This window comes from Podarcis tiliguerta (assembly GCF_965153285.1).
Source record: "Podarcis tiliguerta genome assembly, chromosome: 3".
NCBI lineage: Eukaryota > Metazoa > Chordata > Lepidosauria > Squamata > Lacertidae > Podarcis > Podarcis tiliguerta.
In genome coordinates this window covers 67,159,312-67,182,725 of record NC_139536.1, presented here as the reverse complement: position 1 = coordinate 67,182,725, position 23,414 = coordinate 67,159,312, and the positions used below count along the sequence as shown (strand labels likewise).

The window sequence follows — 23,414 nt, the reverse complement described above, 5'->3', positions numbered from 1 at the left end:
TTTAACTCCAAAATTATCCCTTTTTGTTTTAATCCAGAATGAGGCAGCTAGACTGGTGACTGGGAGTAGCCGCCGAGACTATATAACACCGGTCCTGAAAGATCTTAATTGGCTCCCAGTATGTTTCCGAGCACAATTCAAAGTGTTGATGCTGACCTTTAAAGCCCTAAATGGAATCAGTCCTGTATAATTGGAGGACCGTCTCCACCCCCATCGTTCTGCCCGGACACTGAGGTCCAGCACCGAGGGCCTTCTGGCGGTTCCCTCACTGCGAGAAGTGAGGTTACAGGGAACAGACAGAGGGCCTTCTCGGTAGTGGTTCCTGCCCTGTGGAATGCCCTCCCAGCAGATGTCAAGGCAATAAACAACTATTTCACTTTTAAAAGTCAACTGAATGCGGCCCTTTTTAGGGAAGTTTTTAATGTCTGATGCTGTATTATTTTTAATATTCGGTTGGAAGCCACCCAGAGTGGCTGGGGAAACCCAGCCAGATGGGCGGGATATAAATAAATTATTATTATTATTATTATTATTATTATTATTATTATTATTATTACTACTACTACTACTACTATAAAACTTACTAAATAATTACCACTGGTTGTTTTAGAAATCTGTCCAAGAAAAGTAGCAACCTTTTTCATTTGCACACAGCAGATCTGAGATCAAATATGACTCAAGCCCAAGAATAAACTTTCAAATCCAGTATATTTGGCAGCAATAATTCCCACCCTTCAAAGATTTTGAGGGATTTTCAGAGTCCACATCAAGATGGACAGCTCCCAGTCATTTTAGTCAGAATTCCATGGAAGCTATTTCCCAGTAAACAATGCCACATGCAGAAATGGCTCATTTTGTTTTTGTTTATCATCTAAAGCTAATGTTTTCAGGAATATCTTTGCATAAAAGATACACTTGATGGCCTCCTGTGTTCTCCTTGCTCAACTGTCCAAATTTATCCTGCAAAACACTTTCAATGTCTTGGGCTTGGGCAGCTCCACAACTTTGTCTACCTCCTGTACCTCAGAGCACTTGGAACCCCTGGGATCTTGCACTGCTCAAAATTGGGGTGGCATGCAACAAGATGGCATAAGCAGTCTTTCTACACATAAGATTGTGGGGGTAGGATGCAGAGGGCTTCTTCACTGCTTTGCTGTCAGCTCCAGCCCAGTCTCTCAGAGATGGGCAGTGGGGTCAGGCTGGGACTAGTGATGTGCCCCTCTGAGCTCCTGAGACCTTGCCCAGGGCCAAATGTGTTTGATCGCCGCTCTCAGGTCTAGGTTGGACCCTGGGCTAAATTTTCCTAGACCTTCAGGACGTGGCAAAGTGCAGCCTTTTCCCTTGATATTTCCAATGCCTGGGCCCTGTTCCAAGAAAACCTGGGGCCTAAGCTCTCTAAGGAGACAAGCAAGCAAACAGGCATCCCTACAGGTGGGTTGGGTCTGCAAGGATTTTTGCATGTGTTAGCATCTGTGTGTCCTTGGAGATGCAGGCAGCATTGGCAATGGCTCAGCATCCAATTTACTCTAGTCCTCTCCCCTGAAGGAGAAGGCTTCTTGCTGACTGGAAGAGGCACCAAGCTTGTTCCACAGCAGCTGGTGCCTGGCTTGGAATGTCCAATGTTACAGGGGCAGAACATTTTTCTGCCAACCCGCTTGGTGCCTCTCTGTTCTCTAGACTACTGGCCTTCTCCCTGGGCTCAGACGCTTCTTGGGATCCTCATTTCACCACTTGCATCTGGCTAAGACCTCCCCCAGGTTTATTCAGCCCCACCTTCCTGAGCTCCTCCCATTGATTTTCAGGATCCAACCATTCCCTCTGTGATGTCTCCATGGAACTCATGACATCATTTCTTAAGATTTAAAAGTAGCAGTGGGAACTTCTGATCCAGGTTCTATGGCATCCAAAATTTGCTTTAACCCTTTCTCTCTGCTCCATGATCCCGATGGAAATTCCTCCTTTTCAATCTGACCCATGAAGGAGATTGCTATGGGCATCAAACATACACTGTCCATTTCCCCCACTTCTCCCCACATATTCCCCACACACCCTCAAAATTGACTCTGAGGGGGGTCAGGAGAACCCCAAGAACAGTGCAGAAGGAATGAAGGTGAGGAGGGGTTGTGCCAACCAGCAGGCTGGAATGTTTGTCCTGATGGAATGATTGGAAGAGCGTGAAGTTGAATTCCACAAACAACCAATAAATAGATGACATGAGTGAGTGGGATGATTTACATTGCCGTCTGGGCAGAAGCAGAGGTAGTTGCTCTGGCACCCGGGCGCGGGGTGAGCATATCAGGGGGGCGCCGCCCACGGCAAGTGGTGAGCATTTTTGGGGGGGGGCGGCACAGCAATGTGACACCCCCCCTCAGGGATGACACCCAGGGTGGTCTGCACCCCGCTTCCTCCGCCAGTGCATCTGGGACACCAATAGTTGGTTAGTTTGCTTATTTTAGCAATATTTTTTATTAAATTTCAATTACAATAATCCAATGGTAGCCTCATTATAACACTGCCAAATTAAAACACAATTACTAATCCCAATAGATATCCTGGGATTCCTTAACATTCGCACATGGGGTCAGAAATTAGGACATGTTGGAATGTAGAAAGAGAAGAAGTGGCCAGTACAAATGTAATTTTATTGTGGTGTTTTTAAAAAATTAATGCACATATTTGAGCATTAGGAAGCTATTAAGCCTCATGAGAGTATTCTGCTAAATCTTATAAATAGGGCTGGATTAAATGCATACAGTGCACTTTATTTCATCCTTCCAGGCTGAAGGTAGACTCATGATTCCTCATGGATGTCCCAGCAGAACTTGAAGGGCAGCTTTTCCATTCTCTCCTTAAAAACGCTGTCAAACCTTTCACTTTGTGCGACTGTCATCATGTTCTTCCAGTCTCCAACAGTGCCTGGCCCGGGAAGCAGACAGAAAGAAAGTGCATTGTGGTGGTCAAATAAATATCCACAACTCCAGATATATTCCATACCTTGATGCAATTGTCAGGTGAAAATGTCAGGGATTCTGCAAGCAGCACAAAGTCAGTTTGATCTACCATTAACTTACCTTTGTGAAGAAAACCTCCTATTTAAACAAGGAACAAAGTACAGGGAAAGTACATAATAGAACAACTCTAAAATTAGGAAATAACAGAAACTGAGAGTTTCATGAAGGCTGGAAAAATGAAATCACCATTACTTGGTAGCTATCACATATCAGTGTAAATATCAGGTGAATCTGTAGGGGATTCTACAAGCAGCACCAAATCAGTTTTTCTACCATTAACTTACCTTTGCGAAGAAAATGTCCTTTGCTCTGGTCCATGAGATCTGGTGGCATGAACTCATAGTTTGCCCTGGGATCTGCTTTCATTTTATTAAATGTAGCCTGATCCACAACAGCATCCACCTCCTTTTCCGTCAGTCTCTTTCCCAGGAAGTTGCATAATTTCAAGACACAGCTTCTCAGGTCCTGAAATGGAACGTGGTTATAATGTCAGGCCACCCATAATAGAGAAACCTGACAGCCTAGAGACTAAAACTCATGGAATAGGCAGGAATACAAGTAGGGGAAATAATTGCCATTGCATCATATTGCACTTTCATTGTTGCTTTTATTCCATGTGCCATGCAGAATGCTTTATATTCTGGAGGCAGCTCTGAGTCCACAAGTAAATAAATGTCCCTGTTGAAGACACAAGGGACGTTCTGTGACAATGTCTCCTCAGCATCAGAGGGCCTGTGAAATGACATATTTTGCTTGGGATAATGACACTTTATTTATAGCCCCATAATCCCTCAGGGGAAATGGTTACAGTGCATTTTTGCAGTCTAGGGTCTGAAAGCTGCACCCAAATCCATGGCCTGCTCGGCTTTGAAAAATCTTTTGGAAAGGAAGCGAGACTAGCAGGGGAAGCAGCAGCTGAGGGCACTTAAATAATCAAATTGCTTCCTTGTTCCATTTTGTAAAGGAGAGTTTTGATGGATGTTTAATATCAGACTGGATAGCATTTTGATAACTTACCTTCTTCATTTCCTCATAGGTAAGAAACAGAATATTGAAGTCATCCTTGTGAGAGTACCAGCCTTCCACATGGTCCAGCCATAAACTTGCAACTACTGATAGGAGAAAACTTGATTTGGCATAAAATGTATATCTCATTATTTTTTAAAAAAAAACATTCAGAGAGAAGCAGTATAAACATATAAACTCCATTAAAACAATTTTAAGGGATCGTTTTAAGAACCAGCAGTGGTACAAACCGTTAAACAGAAGCTGAATTAATACCATCCACCTTCATCAAACACTTTCTCAGAGAAGGAATTTGCAGAAGAGTTCTGCATTTTAAGGCTGCCTGCAGTGCTTCCAGGCAATGCGATGAGAGAGTGATGGGTGGGCTGAGATCAGTCTAGCCTTCCTCCAGCCCTCTTCCTTCCCACGCTGGCAGTTTCCTTATATGGTGTGGCATTTAATACTTGCAACATTTAGAGACACTGTCTGGGTTCCTGACTTAACTTGACACAAATCTCTACACTTGATTAAGGATTAGGTGCTGCACCTTGTAATGATTTGTAGCTGCTGCATCCTGATGCAAACAGCATACAAATCCACCTGATTTCCTTTGAGAGTTGGCCAGATCTATACCCTCCCTTCGGCATCAATGGGCACCAGCCATCAGTGGCTTAAAATGGTGTAGTTGGAGTCTCAGTTGGAGATGCTTTGTGATGCATGGATGTGGAATTTCCTCAGAGTAACCTATGGCATCAGACATGGCATTCTGAAAAGGTTCCTTAACACAGAGAGAAATTCTTTAATCTGTTGTCAAAGGGTAAAGATGATGGGGCAAGAGTGATTCATTTTAGAGTAGCAATTCATCCTTACCCTTCCCAGCCAAAAACCTCTCCATGAAAATTCCAAAATCTTCTACTTCTTCTAATTTGAGTATAGTTTTGGAAAAATTGTAATAGGAAACCAAGACATCCTTTGGGTTTCTGGACACATAAACAACCTGCAGGAATAACAACAAATTCTTTCGATTCCTAAAATAATAAATGGATGGATCTCAGATATCTCTTCTTGTGGATTCTTGGTGCTTCCAAGTTGCTTTACAGCCCTGGCAGCCTCACCCTCTTTTGCAGCATGAATGTCACATGCACAGTGCAATCCTATGGTGTCGAATGAGCTTATTCTTATTAAGTGTATTGGATGGCACCCTTGTAACGAATGCCACTTTTTTCTTTTTTAAAAACACTTTTATTTTGCTTTAAACAAATATATATAAATATAGACAACCAAAATTACAAAGATGATAATAATGAAAAAAGCTAAAAAACAACAAAAAATATCAAAGTACATGGCATAAAACATAAGAAGAAGGATGAGAAAAAAAGGAAAGGGAAAGGGAAAAGGGAAAGGGAAAAAGAAGAAGATGAAGAAGAAGAAGAAGAAGAAGAAGAAGAAGACGACGACTACAGAAAGGCTCATCTACTGTACGCTTCCATCAAGGTCACAACAGATCATTATTCTTATCAATTCCCTCGATCTGCATTCCAAGGAATCCCTCATCTTGGTATCAGGGAACATTTCTCTATGAGGTATCATTCTAAACATAACAGGTCTTTCTTGTTGAACCCTTATCCCCTAGATAATTATTTATACATCCCCATTCTTCTTTCATCATCTTTTTAGGTTTATCTCGTAGTGCATCTGTCAGCTTTGCGAGCTCCAAGTACTCGCACAACGAATGCCATGTTTTGAATGGGCCAGAAGACGGCTGAAGACCACCATATAAAATGGATGCTGTTGAAGAACTATTCATAAATCGTGCTGATCAAAGAGTGAATGGAATGTGCATGTTCTGGCAAAAGTACTGTACCTGCAAGGAAGTGGAAAGACTGGCTGTGCAATGCTAGTTACAAACAATGAGTATCGTACTGTGCCAAAAGTTACAGAAGATAAGGCGCAAAGCATGAGAGTTGTGATATGCCAAGAACATGCTAAGGGTGGAGGACTGCCAAGAACATGTCAAAGGCAATGAGAAATGCCAATATTCAGATGTGCATCAAAAAGGACTATATAAGATCAGGCTTTTTAGGAGGGTTGGTGTGTCGGATGCAGCCAGGATCCCGCTGTCTGCCCACCCGATCCAGAAGAAGAGTGGTGAGTGTATGTGTGATTGTGTGAGTGACTGAGTGCATGTCCCCTTGTCTTGTTATGTGTTCTGCTTGTTAATCAATAAAGCAATGTTATGTAGAAATTCCAATATATTGGTTGACTGACTGCTTACTTGTGTTCTGCCTGAAGTGCACTGAATCTCAGATAAAAGAACCTGTTTTATTCTTAACACCCTCCAGGACTTTTACTATGGTGGAGCATAAACTCTGTGCTGTTTAGGAGTTATGGGGATTATTCCAAACTCAGAGTACACAGAGCATTATTCATTCATATGGACAAAGAAATTGCAGCTGGATGAACTTCCCTCAAAAACGGAGAAATTTTAACAGAATCTGAGATGTTCATTCAAAGAAGGCAAGACAAACATTGAATATGATCAAATAATAAATGTGCTGTTTCCTACTTTTGCTCTTCTGTTCCTTAACCCTTTGGGTCCTAAATAGTAGGGTAGATGGGAAGAAAAGAGGCGAGGTGATGGGCGACTGTCGTAATCCACATTGCGTATATTGTACTCCAACCACGGAGCCCTGTCTAGTAAGTCGACTTTTTCGGTTCCATCTCGGTGACCTTCATGATAAATCAAGCTCAAAATATTTTGGGTCCATATTGTGCCTATAAACGAGAATAAGTTTACTTAATTTCATTCATATGGGGATGCGAGTGGCACTGCGGTCTAAACCACTGCGCCTAGGGCTTGCCAATCAGAAGGTCGTGGTTTGAATCCCCACGATAGGTCCCAGCTCGTGCCCACCTAGCAGTTCAAAAGCACATCAAAGTACAAGTAGATAAATAGTTACCTCTCCAACAGGAAAGTAACTGGCATTTCTTTGAGCCGCTCTGGTTTGCCAGAAGCGGCTTCGTCTTGCTGGACACATGACCTGGAAGCAGTCTGCGGACAAACGCCGGCTCCCTCGGCCTATATAGCGAGATGAATGCAAAACCCCAGAGTCATCCGAAACTGGACCTAACGGTCGGGGGTACCTTTACCCTTTACTTTAATTTCATTCATTGTCATGAATGTACTTAGTGCTTTAAAGAGTGAAATAACTGAAAACAACATGACTCTGCATCATGGAGCTTACTATCTGAATTGCAGCAGAGACTGTATTTTTTGAGAATACTAAGGAAAAACCATCTTCCGCAGAAACTGCTGCTTGCCTCTATCACTGTGCCATTGAGAACGTGCTCACTTATGGCTTATGTGTGTGGTATGGAAGCTGTACTAGCCAGGACAGGATGGGGTTGCGCAGCGTTGTTAAGGCAGCAGAGAGCATTGTTGGCTGCCCACTCTCCATCTTAGAGCAGATTTATGCCACAAGGTGCCATAGGAAGGCACTGGACATAGTAAAAGATCCATTGCATCCTGGTCACTGTCTCTTCGAGCTCTTGCTGTCGGGACGGAGATACAGGACGATGAAGACAAGAACGAGCCGTCTTAAGAACAGCTTCTTCTCCAGAGCGATCTCGGCCCTGAATGGGAAGTCCGGACTTTGAAAGTCATCTAATCCCCCTTGCTGTATTATACTGTATTGTTTCATTAGTGTTTTTATGGAGCAGTCAAGTAATTTTGTTGTCCCCGAAGGGGGCAATGACAATAGAGATATTATTATTATTATTATTATTATTACACTGAAAAGAAATGAGTGAGAGGAAGGGAATCAACACAGCAAGCAGAGGCAGATTTGTGGACCTGGCTGCACGGGTTGCCAACACTATGATGTCAAATAGAAGGTGAGAGGTGGGGGGCACCAAATTTTGGTGTCACACAGACCACCACTGAAATAGGGGCAGCAAAGGGTGAATGAGGAACATTGACCAAGGCTTCCTTTCCATTGTGGATGAGAAATGTGAAGTTCACCTAAAGGTTTCACAGAATTTGAGGATTTGGGAAGACAGAACAATATTTGCTAATAAGGTCCTTTATTGTTCAGAAAGCTACCAAAAACTCTATTCCAGATTCTTCACAGCACATTATACAAATGATAGACAAAGTCCAGGGAATAAAAAAAAGGTTGTCTGATTCTCCAAAGTACTTTGATTCAGCACATTCAAACCATGATTTTTTTATCAATGTATTCCAGAAACAGGAATGTTGACAAATGGCCAGTGAGACAAACATAATAGGCAAAAGGCAGTTGAGGAATCCTTTCTTCATGTCACCCAAGTCCTAAATGCCTATACAATGCAGAACTTCCCCTGTCTCTCCTCTCCCCCTCCCAGTTATTGTGTCCTCCCCACCCCACCAATCCTCCAAGGCAGATTTGGGGAACACTGGGGACACAAGGGGAGAGAAGAGTGAAGGAAGTTCTGGTGTGGAAGTGGAAGTTATTGCATGGAGGACACAACTGCATTGGAGACGGACCCCTGTTATTATTGGCAAAATTGTGGCAGATGAATGCTGAAATAAAAAGTCACAGGATGAAAGTTCTTATGAATAGAATTTTACAACCACCATTTTACCACTGCATGCAAAATCCTGAAAGTCAGTGAATACAATAAACCCTTAGCAAGCACATTTGAATGTTTTTGATGTGTATTTATGTTGTTTTCCAAACCTCATACAGGTTGACACTGGTGGAAAACTCATTATTTCATCTCGTTTTTTGAAACAAAACAAAACATGGTGCAGTTCACCTTTATGTAACCAGGTAAGTTCCATACTACCCACATTGACCTCAATTTTGCATTTGGTTTTAAACTTGAGTTAGGATAATACACATAATATGTAGATATATGTGGGTATCCGTCAGGGTTGAATTGAAATGATGGTTCAACCTACGAAAATCTACTCTTACCTGATTTTGGATAAGTGACTATAAATACATCACTGTCTCTTATTTCAAAATCCTCCAGGGAATCTAAGTACTCCACTGAAGTTAATTCTGACTGGAAATAAAATCCTTTGTATGTGAAAACGTATTTCTCGTCTGGTTGCATTCCCTGCCTAAGAATAAAGAGAAGAGAAGAGTTTCCTCTATTATGCGACAATGAGAAATCACAAAGAAATAGAGGTGTCATTTTGTCAAATCTTATTCTTTTGAGCAACATAAAGGTCCATCATTTAAAGAACAGAGACTTGACCCATCATTGAGGCAACCAAGCATTCTTTCCCCCCTGCTTTAAATGTTTTTTAACCTTAACAGAACTGAGAAGGTGGGGCGGTTAAGCGCACAGGGATGCATGTTCTGTCATAGAGTAGAAATGCTAGAGCTTCATTGTGAGTCGGGCTCAACAGGGACAAACATTGATGGTTCAGCACTTGGAACACAGTGCAATAAAGTTCTTACTGTAAAGTCTCAAAAAAATAAAAATAAAAAAATAAAATGGTGCTGCTTTCAACTCAAAGCTGGCTTTGCCCTACACAAGAAGGCTTTTCTCTTTCACCCTGACATAGTGATTTCTCAACTGCATGTGTGCAACATGCAAAATAGCAGCCCTTGGCCTCACTTTATGCTGCCTGGCGTCATAGTTTGGTCAGTGCTGCTATCCTGACACTCATTCTTGTACTCAGGGGAGGTGGGAAGGAACCAAAAAAAGTGATCCCTGGAAATGGTTCCAGGGAAAATGAAAGACGGAATCTGTTGGGAACTCTTGCCAATTCCTCCTGGGTTCTTGATCAGCTTCAAGAAATTGGGGTGACATATTTTCCGGGCTTCCTGGGGCCAAACGATAGATGTGCCTGGTGACCACAGGGTGGCAAAGAGAAAGGTATTCTTCACTGCCCATCTGGCTTCCATTGTCAGCTCTGGCTGAAACTGCTGCTGAAATGTGGTGCCCAAGGACGTTCCATGGAGGGAATGCTGCCCTTAGCTTCATCTATGATAATACAGAGAGTTGGCTGGACATACAATGGGCCCTGTTGGGCAGGCGTTCCAGTACTGAGACACCACTGCCAAAATAGCTCTTTCTTTTTTTGTCTCCTCCCTGCGCCAATTTCTCTCCTCCCACGTAGCGTCTGACAAGGAAGGCACTTGCAAGGTTGGGCTCAGTGCATGGTATAAGGAGCCGGGGAATTGTTATGGGAGAAAGTTCAAGGCTCCGTTGGGTGCTGAGGAAACCAAAGTTGTCGCCAGTTGTCGCCAGGTCTTTTATACCTGTTAGGACATTTCCGGCCGTAATATAGAATATGATGCATGACATCGAGATATACCACCTTGTGTTATTATAGATGAATGGGTGCTTTATAAACATTTAAATAAAAATAAAAGCCATTGCTTAAAAGTGATAAAGAAATAAAGTGCCATGAAGACAGAAAAATCACTTTAATTCTCTATATAAGTCTTGTGTTTCATCGCTAAGAAATGCAACAATCATTTAGTGAAAAACAGTGTCCAAAATAGTAACAAGAAAAATACTCCGTTTGATTTTCCAATATTTAAATTAAGGGTTGTATCGCATGCCAAATGAACAGGGTTCGACTTGCACAATGGAGTTCACATTCAGTCCCCTCAAAATAACTATTAATCTCTGGTAGCACAAATGTTGCATTCTGTGTGACACCAGGGAAGAATATGAACTGTGACAAGAGTTTTCATGCATCTGATGAAATACCTTGTTGCCCCTCAGAACTCTTGCAAGAAAGAGTAGATTATTTGTTTGTCATTCGGTAGTCCTGCTTTTCCTTGGAAAGTTTAATTTACAAGAAAATTTACCTACCTTCTGTTTTTAGAGTCAAAAAGTGTGCAAGAGAGAGGGAGAGACCGATCTCTTCTGTAGCTTGGAGTATTTCAGCTTTTCAAGGCTCACGTTCAGAGCTCTCAAGGAAACTGCTTTATAGAATTCTGTTAACTAATAAGAGTTTGATTAAATCGATGGCTCCTCCTTAGTAAATCATTCCTGGCAAGTTATGCAAGAAAATAACGATAACACAGGTGCATCGAGGCACAAAATGTAAAGAACAACAGGGGAAGAACTTGTTTCTTTACACATGCAACAGCCAATATCAACAGTGGTCTTTGTCCGTTTAACAAATAAATGCAGTATTACATCTGGTCTGCTAGTAGAAAATGGGCTCAAATGGTAAGAGATACCTGAGATTCACCAATGGATGTCTATTTGTACACACATGCCTGCACTGACTTACACCCCAATAACACCAACTTTAACTCCAAAATTATCCCTTTTTGTTTTAATCCAGAATGAGGCAGCTAGACTGGTGACTGGGAGTAGCCGCCGAGACTATATAACACCGGTCCTGAAAGATCTTAATTGGCTCCCAGTATGTTTCCGAGCACAATTCAAAGTGTTGATGCTGACCTTTAAAGCCCTAAATGGAATCAGTCCTGTATAATTGGAGGACCGTCTCCACCCCCATCGTTCTGCCCGGACACTGAGGTCCAGCACCGAGGGCCTTCTGGCGGTTCCCTCACTGCGAGAAGTGAGGTTACAGGGAACAGACAGAGGGCCTTCTCGGTAGTGGTTCCTGCCCTGTGGAATGCCCTCCCAGCAGATGTCAAGGCAAAAACAACTATTTCACTTTTAAAAGTCAACTGAATGCGGCCCTTTTTAGGGAAGTTTTTAATGTCTGATGCTGTATTATTTTTAATATTCGTTTGGAAGCTGCCCAGAGTGGCTGGGGAAACCCAGCCAGATGGGCGGGATATAAATAAATTATTATTATTATTATTATTATTATTATTACTATAAAACTTACTAAATAATTAGCACTGGTTGTTTTAGAAATCTGTCCAAGAAAAGTAGCAACCTTTTTCATTTGCACACAGCATATCTGAGATCAAATATGACTCAAGCCCAAGAATAAACTTTCAAATCCAATATATTGGCAGCAATAATTCCCACCCTTCAAAGATTTTGAGGGATTTTCAGAGTCCACATCAAGATGGACAGCTCCCACTCATTTTAGTCAGAATTCCATGAAAGCTATGTCCCAGTACACAATGCCACATGCAGAAATGGCTCATTTTGTTTTTGTTTATCATCTAAAGCTAATGTTTTCAGGAATACCTTTGCATTGAAAATGCACTTGCTGGCTTCCTATGTTCTCCTTGCTAAGCTGTCCAAATTTATCCTGCAAACTGCTTTCAATGTCTTGGGCTTGGGCAGCTCCACAATTTTGTCTACCTCCCATACCTCAGATTTCCCCCCACAAAATCACAGGGTGGTTTTTTTATACAACACCCCTGAGGTTCTGAAAGCGCTGGGCTCTGCTAGGGGCGCCATGGAAGATGGCCGACAATACCATCTCTCCAGCTCACACGAGGTAATTAAGGGGCTGAGATGGGAGTCATCAGCCTCCCAGGTTTCTTCCCGGTGGAAGGGAAGATGCAGTCTCATCTGCAGCTGCCCACAAACCATCCCCGAATTCGAAAAGAAGGAGGGGGTGGGGGTACTGGATGGAAAGCCCTCAAGTGACCTCGGGTCTCCTGGACACTGTCTCCATGAGCGCTCCAAGTTCCATTTCTTAAGCTAAAAGATTGGATAAGATTTATGGACATGCTTCGAGCGAAGAAAGGGTATTTTATCTGCTAATTAAGCCAGACACTGAGATGCTAAGAGTGACGGATAGGAAGAAAGATAACATCAAAGAACAACAGCTAAGCCGGTATGTTGAAACGGAAAGGAAAGGAGGGGGGGATAAAACTTTTTGTTTTCTTACTACGATACTACCTAACAACGCCCCCCCCCCCCGAAGAACCGTCTTTTACTACTTATAGCAAGTGAGATTGGAAAACATAAACTGTGTGGAAATAATAATATTAAGTAAAGCCTTTGTTTTTTGAAATATTTGGAAGATAAAAGACTTTCTTGTGACGCACAACTTAATCGGGATCCGCCATTACGAGACAGACTGCGCTGCAGAGATTAATAGTCATAGGGGGAGGCGAGCTCTTACTTTGTTATTATATCTGCGTCTCAAGTTCGATTTGGCAAATCTTCCCTGGAAAGACTAATGTTTGCTGCAACCTGTCTGAGAAAATTAATGAGCAAACGCCTAGATTCTATTTCATCAGAACTGAGATAAGATGGCGTATGCCACCCGAGAAGGACTTTTGGATGGATTCGGCATAAATACTGGCACATGAGGACATATTGCAAATAAAAGACTTACCAGCTGCAAAAAAAAGGGGTGGAAAGTCATACAAAGTTCACACAGATGTATAATATTGATCATTTCAGCTCGCCTGTGGAAACAACTCAAAGGCTATGAAAGAAGAAGGATAATAACAAGAAGATTTAAAGAAGGGACTAGTGGACACTCAAAGAAGTAGAAATATGAGATGATTGGACCCTACTGAACTTGAAGCATGGGAACCCCCAACAAAAAAATTATAATTTGGCAAAATATTTGGACTTTATGATATATATTTGTATAATTTGGAATATTTAATGTGATTTGATTGGATTGTTAAAATGGAAAACTTAATAAAAAATGTTTTTAAAAAGAGAGATTGTGAAAGCGCAGTTTATTTTATGGTTGCAGGGTTTTTTATTTGAAATGATGGCAAATCTCAGCTGTGTTTACTGGTAAATGATACTGACTTCATATGTTGGAGTGATAGATGTTTCAAAGCCCATACAAACATTCCTGGCCGATAGATATTGGTTTCCTGATGTCCTTTATCCATCAGCTTTAGTTGCCAGGCAGACTAAATAATACTCCAGAGCAGGCATGGGGAGTAATCTGATTAATGCTTTAATGCAAGTCCACCTAATTTCAACTTCCTGAAACGGTATGTGAACAGAAACACAGCTGCAGTTCATCCATAAAAATTAACACATCTTCAGATTACGTGATACACCTTTCCAACCAAATAATGTGTGTATTTTACGGTAAAGTGTTTATGATATTATGCCGATAATAGAATGTATATTTTACCGAAAAAACCGTGCAAAATTTAGTATATTAACAAAAATATTGTGTGTATATATTAATATTTGTATTAAGCATTATTTGTATATCAACAGAAATGTACACTAAAATGCAGACAATTTTTCATGATTTTTTTCTCTTCTTCTGCACAAACTGGTACAGAAATATGGTGAACCAAAAAGAACACTGGAAATGTGAGAAACTAAGCGGAAACCCAAACAGATAAGATTCACTCATCCACACTCTTAAACATAGAAGAGGCAGAGGCAGTTTTTATATTTGAAAGCGGAGATAGATCCTCCCACGTCTACTGCAGGGAAATTACTTCTTGCCTGATCACGAATGATCACGAATTCATATTGATTTTGTAGGACCATTACAAGGAAATTACTTCTTGCCTGTTTTTCTTCCACTCAGATGCCTTCAAATAATCACAAACATCTGTTCCAACAATCACAGCTCTCAACCAATTATTTGCAACGCATAGATTGACAGATACTACAACATATGCACCCCTGTTCTAGAGAAGGATCTGAGCAAGCAAATCTGTTCAGAATACTGCTTGCTTGGTTCCAACACAGCTTTAGATGGACTGCAGCAAATCTCTCAAAATTTGGACAATTGGTACACACATGCAAGACAGAGAAAAACTTTGTATAAATATTCTCAAGCTGGAATCAGACTCAGTTCACCATTGATGTTCCAGCAGAAACCTGTAGAGGAGCCTTTCCATCTGCTTCTGAAAAACACTCTCAAAGCTTTCAAATTTTTGCAATGGCCACCATGTTTTCCCAGTCTCCAAGAGTGCCTGGCAAATAGATAGTTGTAACGCCAGTTTGTCACAAAATGCCATCCCTAGTTGCTGCACAGAATCTGGCACCTTTATTGGGAGGTTCCAAGATCAACATGCACCTTCTTTTAGTGTAATGTCTCCCAAACATGGAATAGTCACATACCCTTTTTGAGAGAAAGAGCACTTGAAACCCAGGGAATCTTGCACTGCTCAAAATTGGGGTGGCATGCAGCAAGATGGCATAAGAAGTCTTTCTTGACATAGATTGTGGGGGTAGGATGCAGAGGGCTTCTTCACTGCTTTGCTGTCAGCTCCAGCCCAGTTTCTTAGAGATGGGCAGTGGGGTCAGGCTGGGACTAGTGATGTGCCCCTCTGAGCTCCTGAGCCCAGGGCCTGATGTGTTTGATTGCTGCTCTCAGGTCTATGTTTTCCTAGACCTTCAGGACGTGGCAAAGTGCAGCCTTTTCCCTTCATATGTCCAATGCCTGGGCCCTGTTCCAAGAATACCTGGGCACTAAGCTCTCTAAGGAGACAAGCAAGCAAACAAGCATCCCTTCAAGTGGGTTGGGTCTGCAAGGATTTTTGCATGTGTTAGCATCTGTGTGTCCTTGGAGATGCAGGCAGCATTGGCAATGGCTCAGCAACCAATTTACTCTACTCCTCTCTCCTGAAGGAAAAGGCTCCTTGCTGACTAGAAGAGTGTCAGGGAACTGCCATCAGTGCCGGAGGAAGAGAGCAAAAGCCAGAGGGATTCCAGAGAGCGTCCAGGGATCAGGAGAAGCAGTCCATATTCTGGGGAAGAGAATCAGCGTAGCACCAGTGGAGAAGGGGGGCAGATGGGGGAAGTGGCGAGGCGGTCCCATGACTCCTTGCCTGGGACCAGCGGGGAGAGTAGGGGTCCTCCGTTGCCCACGCCCTCCTTGCGCAGAAGGCTTTCGCACAGAGAGGGTAGGTGGAGACTAGGCGTCAAAGAGCTTCTTTGCTGGAAGAAGTTTAAGAAACGCCCACTCACGGCTTCTGCCAGCGACTGAGTCAGCCACGGGTGAGTGGCGTCCGGACAGATAAAGTTTACTTTGGCAGCCCAGCCAGGTGTTTGCACCCAGCCAGGGAGATAGTTGCCTGCTTGCGCACGAGCAACCCCTTAGAAACCATTACAAAGAGGCATCAAGGTTGTTCCACAGCAGGCTTGTTCTCTAGACTACTGGCCTTCTCCCTGGGCGAGCAGTTAGCATCTGGGGGGGGGCACACAGTAATGTGACCCCCCTCAGGGATGACACCCGGGGTGGTCTGCACCCCACTTCCTGTACCAGTGCATCTGGGACACCAATAGTTGGTTAGTTTCCTTATTTTAGCAATATTTTTTATTAAATTTCAATTACAATAATCCAATGGTAGCCTCATTATAACATTGCCAAATTAAAACACAATTACTAATCCCAATAGATATCTTGGTATTCCTTAACTTTTGCACATGGGGTCAGAAATTAGGACATGTTGGAATGTAGAAAGAGAAAAAGTGGACAGTACAAATGTAATTTTATTGTGTATTTTTTAAAAAAATTATTGCTCATATTCGAACATTAGGAAGCTATTAACCCATCCATATGAAAGTTTTTGGGTTGTTTTTTTTACTAACTCTTACAAAATACGGCTGGATTAAATGCATACAGTGTACTTTATTTCATCCTTCCAAGCTGAAGGCAGACTCATGATTCCTCATTGATGTCCCAGCAGAACTTGAAGGGCAGCTTTTCCATTCTCTTCTTAAAAACACTGTCAAACCTTTCACTTTGTGCGACTGTCATCATGTTCTTCCAGTCTCCAACAGTGCCTGGCCCAGGAAGCAGAGAGAAAGAAAGGGCATTGTGGTGGTCAAATAAATATCCATAACTCCAGATATATTCCATCCCTAGCTGGGTATATGTCCCTCAGTGTGAAAAAATTTCCACACTCTAGATAGGAAAGACAACTATGCCACCCTTAAATATACATATTTAGAAGAAGGAAAAAAGAACAGGGGAAGTACATAATAGAACAACTCTAAAATTAGGAAACACCAGAAACTGAGAGTTTCATGAAGACTGGGAAAATGAAATCACCATCTCTTGGTGCCTATCAAAGGTTTGAGATTTTGCAAGCACCGCCAATTCAGTTCGACTGCCACTGACTTACCTTTGCGAAGAAAAGGTCCTTTGCTGTGGTCCAGGATATCCAGTGGCATGAACTCATAGTTTGCCCTGGGATCTGCTTTCATTTTATTAAATGTAGCCTGATCCACAACAGCATCCACCTCCTTTTCTGTCAGTCTCTTTCCCAGGAAGTTGCATAGTTTCAATACAGAGCTTTTTAGATCCTGAAATGGAACGTGATTTTAATGCCAGGCCATCCACAATAGAGAAACCTGACAGCCTAGCGACTAAAACTCATGGAATAGGCAGGATAGCAAGCAAGGAAAACAAGCAGCCTGCATGTTTCTTTGCCTAGTTTGTAATAATTGCCATTGCATTATATATTATAATATTATATTATATTATATTATATTATATTATATTATACTCTCATTGTTGCTTTTATTCCATGAGCCATGCAGAATGCATTATATTATGGGGCAGCTCTTTCAATTAAGCCCACAAGTAAATAAATAAATGCCCCTGTTGAAGACACAAGGGAGGTTCTGCTACATCTCTCCTCAGCATCAGAGGGCCTGTGAAAGGACATATCTTGCTTGGGATCACGACACTTTATTTATAGTGTGGGGAAATAGTTACAGAACAATATTCACAGTGTAGGGTCTGAAAAGGTGCTCCTGATTCCATGGCCCACTAATCTTTTAAAAAAAAACTTTAGAAAGGAAATGAAATTAGCAAGGGGGTACTTGAACGATCATATTGCTTCCTTCCTCCATTTTGTAAAGGGGAGTTTTGATGGATGCTTAATATCAGACTGCATAGCATTTTGATAACTTACCTTCTTCATTTCTTCATAGGTAAGAAACAGAATATTGAAGTCATCCTTGTGAGAGTACCAGCCTTCCACATGGTCCAACCATGAACTTGCAAGTACTGATGAGAAAGAAGTTGATTTGGCAGAAATGTAGATCAGGTGATTATTATTTTTTGAAAAACATTCAGAGAGAAGAAGTACAAACGTATAAACACCATCAAAACAATTTAAAGGAATCATATTAAGAACCAGCAGTGGTACAAACCATTAAACAGAAGCTGAATTAATACCACCCAACCTCACCAAACACTTTCTCAGAGAGAGAATTTGCCGAAGAGTTCTGCATTTTAAGGCTCCCTGCAGCGCTTCCCATGCCAGTGTGATGGGAGAGTGATGGGTGGGCTGAGATCAGTCTAGCCTTCCTCCAGCCCCCTTTCTTCCCACTCTGGCAGTTTCCTTATATGGTGTGGCAGTTAATACTTGCAACATTTAAGAGACCATGTCAGGGTTTCTTAGTTATTACTTGACACAAATCTCTACACTTGACTAAGGATTAGGGGCTGCACCTTGTAATGATTTGTAGCTGCTGCATCCTGATGCAAAGAGAATATAAATCCGCCTGATTTCCTTTGGGCGTTGGCTAGATCTATTCCCTACCTTCTGCATCAATGGACACTAGTCATCAGTGGCATAAAGTGGTGTAGTTGGAGTCTGAGTTGAAGACTCTTTGGATGTGGAATTTCCTCAGAGTAACCTATAGCATCAGACATGGCATTCTGAAAAGGTTCCTTATCACAAAGAGAATTTCCTTTAATCTGTTGTCAAAGGAGGATAAAGATGAAGGGACAAGAGTGATTCATTTTAGAATAGCAAATCTTCCTTACCTTTTCCAGCCAAAAACCTCTCCATGAAAATTCCAAAATCTTCTACCTCTTCAAATTTGACTGCCATTTTGGAAAAATGGTAAAAGGAAACCATGACATCCTTTGGGTTTCTGGCCACATAAACAACCTGCAGGAATAACAACAAATTCCATTCTATTGCTGATCTTATTGTTTCTACTGTCTCTTCTGTTTTGCTTCTGTAGTTATTTCTGTGGCTCTGAAATGTGTCTGGACCCAAGTTGTTGAAGAAGGATATATATGCCTAAAATAATAAATGGATGGATCTCAGATATCTCTTCTTGTGGATTCTTGGTGCTTCCCAGTTGCATTATATCCCTGGCAGCCTCCTACTCTTTTGGAACATGCATGTCACACGCACAGAGCAATCCTATGGTGTTGAATGAACTTATTCTTATTATGTGTGTTGGATGGCATCCTCCAAGACTTTTACTAAGATGGAGCATAAAATCTTTGCTGTTTAGGAGTCATGGGAATTATTCTAAGCTCCGGGTGCACAGAGCATTATTCATTCATATGGAGAAAGGAATTGCAGCTGGATGAACTGCCTTCAAAAATGGAGAAATGTTAACAGAAACTGAGGTGATCATTTAAATAAGCAAGACAAACGTTTAATTTTATCAAATAATAAATGTGCTGTTTCCTACTTTTGCTCTTCTGTTCCTTAATCCTTTGGGTACTAAATAGTAGGGTAGATGGGAAGCAAAGAGGCGAGGTGATGGGCGACTGTTGTAATCCACATTGCGTATATTGTACTCCAGCCACGGAGCCCTGTCTAGTAGGTCGACTTTTTCGGTTCCATCTCGGTGACCTTCATGATAAATCAAGCTCAAAATATTTTGGGTCCATATTGTGCCTATAAACGAGAATAAGCCTATTTCATTCTTTCATTGTCATGAATGTACTTAGTACTTTGCACAGTGAAATAACTGAGAACAACATGTCTCAGCATCGATGAGCTTACTGTTGAATTGCAACACTGTTAAAGAAAAGAAATGGGGGAGAGGAAGGAAGTCATGGGAAACACAGCAAGCAGGAAAGTAACCGGCATTTCTTTGAGCCGCTCTGGTTTGCCAGAAGCGGCTTCGTCTTGCTGGACATATGACCCGGAAGCTGTCTGCGGACAAACGCCGGCTCCCTCGGCTTATAGAGCGAGATGAGCGCAAAACCCCAGAGTCATCCACGACTGGACCTAACGGTCAGGGGTACCTTTACCCTTTACTTTAATTTCATTCATTGTCATGAATGTACTTAGTGCTTTAAAGAGTGAAATAACTGAAAACAACATGACTCTGCATCATGGAGCTTACTATCTGAATTGCAACACTGAAAAGAAATGAGAGAGAGGAAGGGAATCAACACAGCAAGCAGAGGCAGATTCAGGGATCTGGCTGCACAGGTTGCCACCACTATGATATAAAATAGAAAGTGGGAGGTGGGGGGCACTAAAGTTTGGTGTCACACAGACCACCACTGCAATAAGGGCAGCAATGGGTGATTGAGGAAGATTGACCAAGGCTTCCTTTCCATTTTGGATGAGAAAGGCGAAGTTCAGCTAGAGGCTTCATAGAATTTGAGGATTTGGGAAGATAGAACAAAACTGGCAAATAAGTTCCCTTAATTTTCAGAAAGCTACCAAAAGCTCTATTCCAGATTCTTCGCAGCACATTATACAAATGATTGTCAAAGTCCAGGGAATAATAAAAAAAAAGGTTGTCTGAGTCTCCAAAATACTCCAAAGAAGAGTGAAGGAAGTTCTGGTGGGGAACTGGAAGTTATTGCATGTGGGGCACAACTGCATTGGATACGGCCCCTGATACTGGCAAAGTTGTGGCAGATAAATGCTGAAATAAAGAGTCATGGGATGAAAGCTTTTTAAGAATAGAATTTTACAAACACTATTTTACAACCACATGCAAAATCCTGAAAGTCAGTAAATACAATAAACCCTTAGCAAGCAAATTTGAATGTTTTTAATGTGTATTTATGTTGTTTTCAAAACCTCAAACAGGTTGACACCGATGGAAAACACATTATTTCCTATTTTTAAAAAACAAACAAACATGACCCGGTTCTCCTTTATGTAACCAGGTAAGTTCTACAATACCCATATTCACCTCAATTTTGCATTTGGTTTTAAACTCGCCTTAGTATAATATGGATACTATTTACATATATGTGGGTATCCATCATGGTTGAATAGCAATCATAGTTCGTCCTATGAAAATGCACTCTTACCTGACTTTGGATAAGTGACCAAAAATACATCACTGTCTCTTATTTCAAAATCCTCCAGGGTATCCAAGTACTCCACTGAAACCAAATCTGGCTGGAAATAAAATCCTTTGTATGTGAAAACATATTTTTCATCTGGTTCCATTGCCTGTATAAGAATAAAGAGAAGAGAACAGTTACCTCTATTATGCAACAATGGGAAATCACAAAGAAATAGAGATGTCATTTTGTGAAATCCTGCTCTTTTTGCAGATCTCATAGCAGAATCCCATGCTTCTCTTCCATCACAGGTGAGCAACATAAAGATCCATCATTTAGACCTTAGAACAGAGACTTGGCTCATCACTGAGGCAACAAAGCATTCATTTCCTCCTACTTTATGTCTGTTTTTGTTTTTGTTAATGGTGCTGCTTTCAACTCAAAGCTGGCTTTCCCCTGCACAATAAAGCTTTTCTCTTTCACCCTGACACAGTTATTTCTCAAGTGCATGTGTGCAGCATGCAAAATAGCAGCCCTTGGCCTCACTTTATGCTGCCTGGCATCATAGTTTGGTCAGTGCTGCCATCCTGACACTCATTGCTTGTACTCAGGGGAGGTGGGAAGGAAGCAAAAAACTGCTCCCTGTAAATGGATCCAGGGGAAATGAAAGACTGAAGTCTGTTGGGAACTCTTGTCAATTCCTCCTGAGTTCTTGATCCGCTTCAAGAAATTGGGATGACATATTTTCTTGCCTGCCTGGGGCAAAACCAGTTTTCCTTTCAGTGTTAGCCTCTGACTGTTCCTGGGGTCATAGGAGAGATTGTTTCTGTTCTACTCTCTCGACGACAGACAGTGCATGCATGTGTGTTTGCAAAATGAGTGGATGCTGGATGAAGGGGACACATGGCTCTGTGTATGTTTGAGGTTGAATGGATGTCGAAGAGAGGAAAGAGAGACAGGGTGGTAAAGAGAGAGATATTGCTCAATGCCCATCTGGCTTCCATTGCCAACTCTGGCTGAAACTGCTGCTGAAATGTGGTGCCCAGGACGTTCCATGGAGGGAATGCTGCCCTTAGCTTCATCTATGATAATACAGAGAGTTGGCTACACATACAATGGGCCCTATTGGGCAGGCGTTCCAGTACTGAGACAGCCACTGCCAAAATAGCCCTTTCTTTTTTTGTCTCCTCCCTGCGCCAATTTCTCTCCTCCCACGTAGCGTCTGACAAGGAAGGCACTTGTAAGTGTGGGCTCAGTGCATGGTATAAGGAGGTGGGGAGTTGTTATGGGAGAAAGTTCAAGGCTCCATTGGGTTGGGTGCTGAGGAAACCAAAGCTGTCGCCAGTGTGTTGCTTGTCTTTTATACCTGTTGGAACATTTCAGGTCATAATATATAATATGATGCACCAAATCGAGATATAACACCTTGTGATATTTTAGACGAAAGGATGGCTTATAAAGTAAATAAAAGAAATAACAATACTCAGTTGCTTATAATTGATAAAGAAATAAAGTGCCATGAAGCCTGAAAATCACTTTAATTCTCTATATAAGTCTTGTGTGTCATCGCTAAGAAATGCAACAATCTTTTAGTGGAAAACATTATATGTACAAAATAGTAACAAGAAAAATACTCTGGTTTATTTTCCAATATATACCATAAATGAGCAGGGTTCTGCTTGCACTATTGGAGTTCACATTCAGTCCCCTTAAAAAAACTTTTAATCTCTGGTAGCACAAGTGGTGCACTCTGTGTGACACCAGAAAAGAATATGAACTGTGACAAGAGTTTCCATGCATCTGATGAAATACCTTGTTGCCCCTCAGAACTCTTGCAAGAAAGAGTAGATTATTTGTTTGTCATTCGGTAGTCCTGCTTTTCCCTGGAAAGTTTAAATTACAAGAAAACTTACCTACCTTTTGTTTTTAGAGTCAAAAAGTGTGGGAGAGAGAGGGAGAGAGCTATCTCTTTTGCAGCTTGGAGTATTTCAGCTTTTCAGCTTTTCAAGGCTCAAGTTCAGAGCTCTGTAGGAGATTGCTTTATAGAATTCTGTTAGATAATAAGGGTTGGATTAAGCCGATGGCTCCTCCTTAGTAAATCATTCCTGGCATGTTATGTAAGAAAAGAAAGGTAACACAGGTGCATAGAGGCAGATATTGTAAAGAATAACAGAGTGAGAACTTGTTTCTTTACACAAGCAACAGCCAATATCAACAGTGGTCTTCGTCCGTTTAAGAAATAAAAGCAGTATTACCTCTGCTCAGGTCCACTAGTATAAAATGGGCTCAAATGGTACGAGAGACCTGAGATTCACCAATGGATGTCTATTTGTACACACATGCCTGCACTGATTTACACCCCAGTAACACCAACTTTAACTCCAAAATAATTCCTATTTGTTTTAATAAAACTTACTAAATAATTAGCATGGATTGTTTTAGAAATCTATCCAAGAAAAGTAGAAACCTTTTTCATTTGCGCACAGCTTATCTGAGATCAAACATGACTCATGTCCAAGAATAAATTTTCAGATCCAACAGATTGGCAGCAA

General features: G+C 41.6%; 2 protein-coding genes across 4 annotated transcripts; both read right to left on the bottom strand.

The window, feature by feature from the left end:
- Positions 1 to 2,625: 2,625 nt before the first annotated feature.
- On the bottom strand, positions 2,626 to 10,884 carry LOC310674488 (amine sulfotransferase-like). Of its 2 annotated transcripts, none has more exons than XM_083433732.1 (7): positions 10,836 to 10,884; positions 8,975 to 9,119; positions 6,583 to 6,791; positions 4,887 to 5,013; positions 4,029 to 4,123; positions 3,296 to 3,476; positions 2,626 to 2,916 (listed from the first exon to the last, which is right to left on the bottom strand). In XM_083433732.1, exons 2-7 carry the CDS (start codon positions 9,114 to 9,116, stop codon positions 2,792 to 2,794), a joined length of 879 nt encoding a protein of 292 aa, XP_083289858.1. In that variant the 5' UTR covers positions 9,117 to 9,119; positions 10,836 to 10,884; the 3' UTR covers positions 2,626 to 2,791. The 2 variants fall into 2 exon arrangements, with proteins under 2 accessions (XP_083289858.1, XP_083289859.1); XM_083433733.1 differs by having other exon boundaries at positions 8,975 to 9,123; positions 10,836 to 10,856.
- Positions 10,885 to 16,322: 5,438 nt separating this feature from the next.
- LOC310674486 (amine sulfotransferase-like) lies at positions 16,323 to 22,937 on the bottom strand. Of its 2 annotated transcripts, none has more exons than XM_083433729.1 (7): positions 22,780 to 22,937; positions 20,887 to 21,031; positions 19,296 to 19,504; positions 18,631 to 18,757; positions 17,771 to 17,865; positions 16,976 to 17,156; positions 16,323 to 16,634 (listed from the first exon to the last, which is right to left on the bottom strand). In XM_083433729.1, exons 2-7 carry the CDS (start codon positions 21,026 to 21,028, stop codon positions 16,510 to 16,512), a joined length of 879 nt encoding a protein of 292 aa, XP_083289855.1. In that variant the 5' UTR covers positions 21,029 to 21,031; positions 22,780 to 22,937; the 3' UTR covers positions 16,323 to 16,509. The 2 variants fall into 2 exon arrangements, with proteins under 2 accessions (XP_083289855.1, XP_083289856.1); XM_083433730.1 differs by having other exon boundaries at positions 22,776 to 22,870.
- Positions 22,938 to 23,414: the final 477 nt, after the last annotated feature.

Excerpts from the sequence above, each read along its gene's own strand:
- LOC310674486 (XM_083433729.1), bottom strand. The coding sequence starts at position 21,028 with ATGGAACCAGATGAAAAATATGTTTTCACATACAAAGGATTTTATTTC. Across the intron at positions 19,505-20,886 it reads GGTCACTTATCCAAAGTCAG|GCACAATATGGACCCAAAAT; the intron begins GTAAGAGTGCAT and ends TCTCGTTTATAG. Across the intron at positions 17,157-17,770 it reads CCTATGAAGAAATGAAGAAG|GATCTAAAAAGCTCTGTATT; the intron begins GTAAGTTATCAA and ends GTTCCATTTCAG.
- LOC310674488 (XM_083433732.1), bottom strand. The coding sequence starts at position 9,116 with ATGCAACCAGACGAGAAATACGTTTTCACATACAAAGGATTTTATTTC. Across the intron at positions 6,792-8,974 it reads AGTCACTTATCCAAAATCAG|GCACAATATGGACCCAAAAT; the intron begins GTAAGAGTAGAT and ends TCTCGTTTATAG. Across the intron at positions 3,477-4,028 it reads CCTATGAGGAAATGAAGAAG|GACCTGAGAAGCTGTGTCTT; the intron begins GTAAGTTATCAA and ends GTTCCATTTCAG.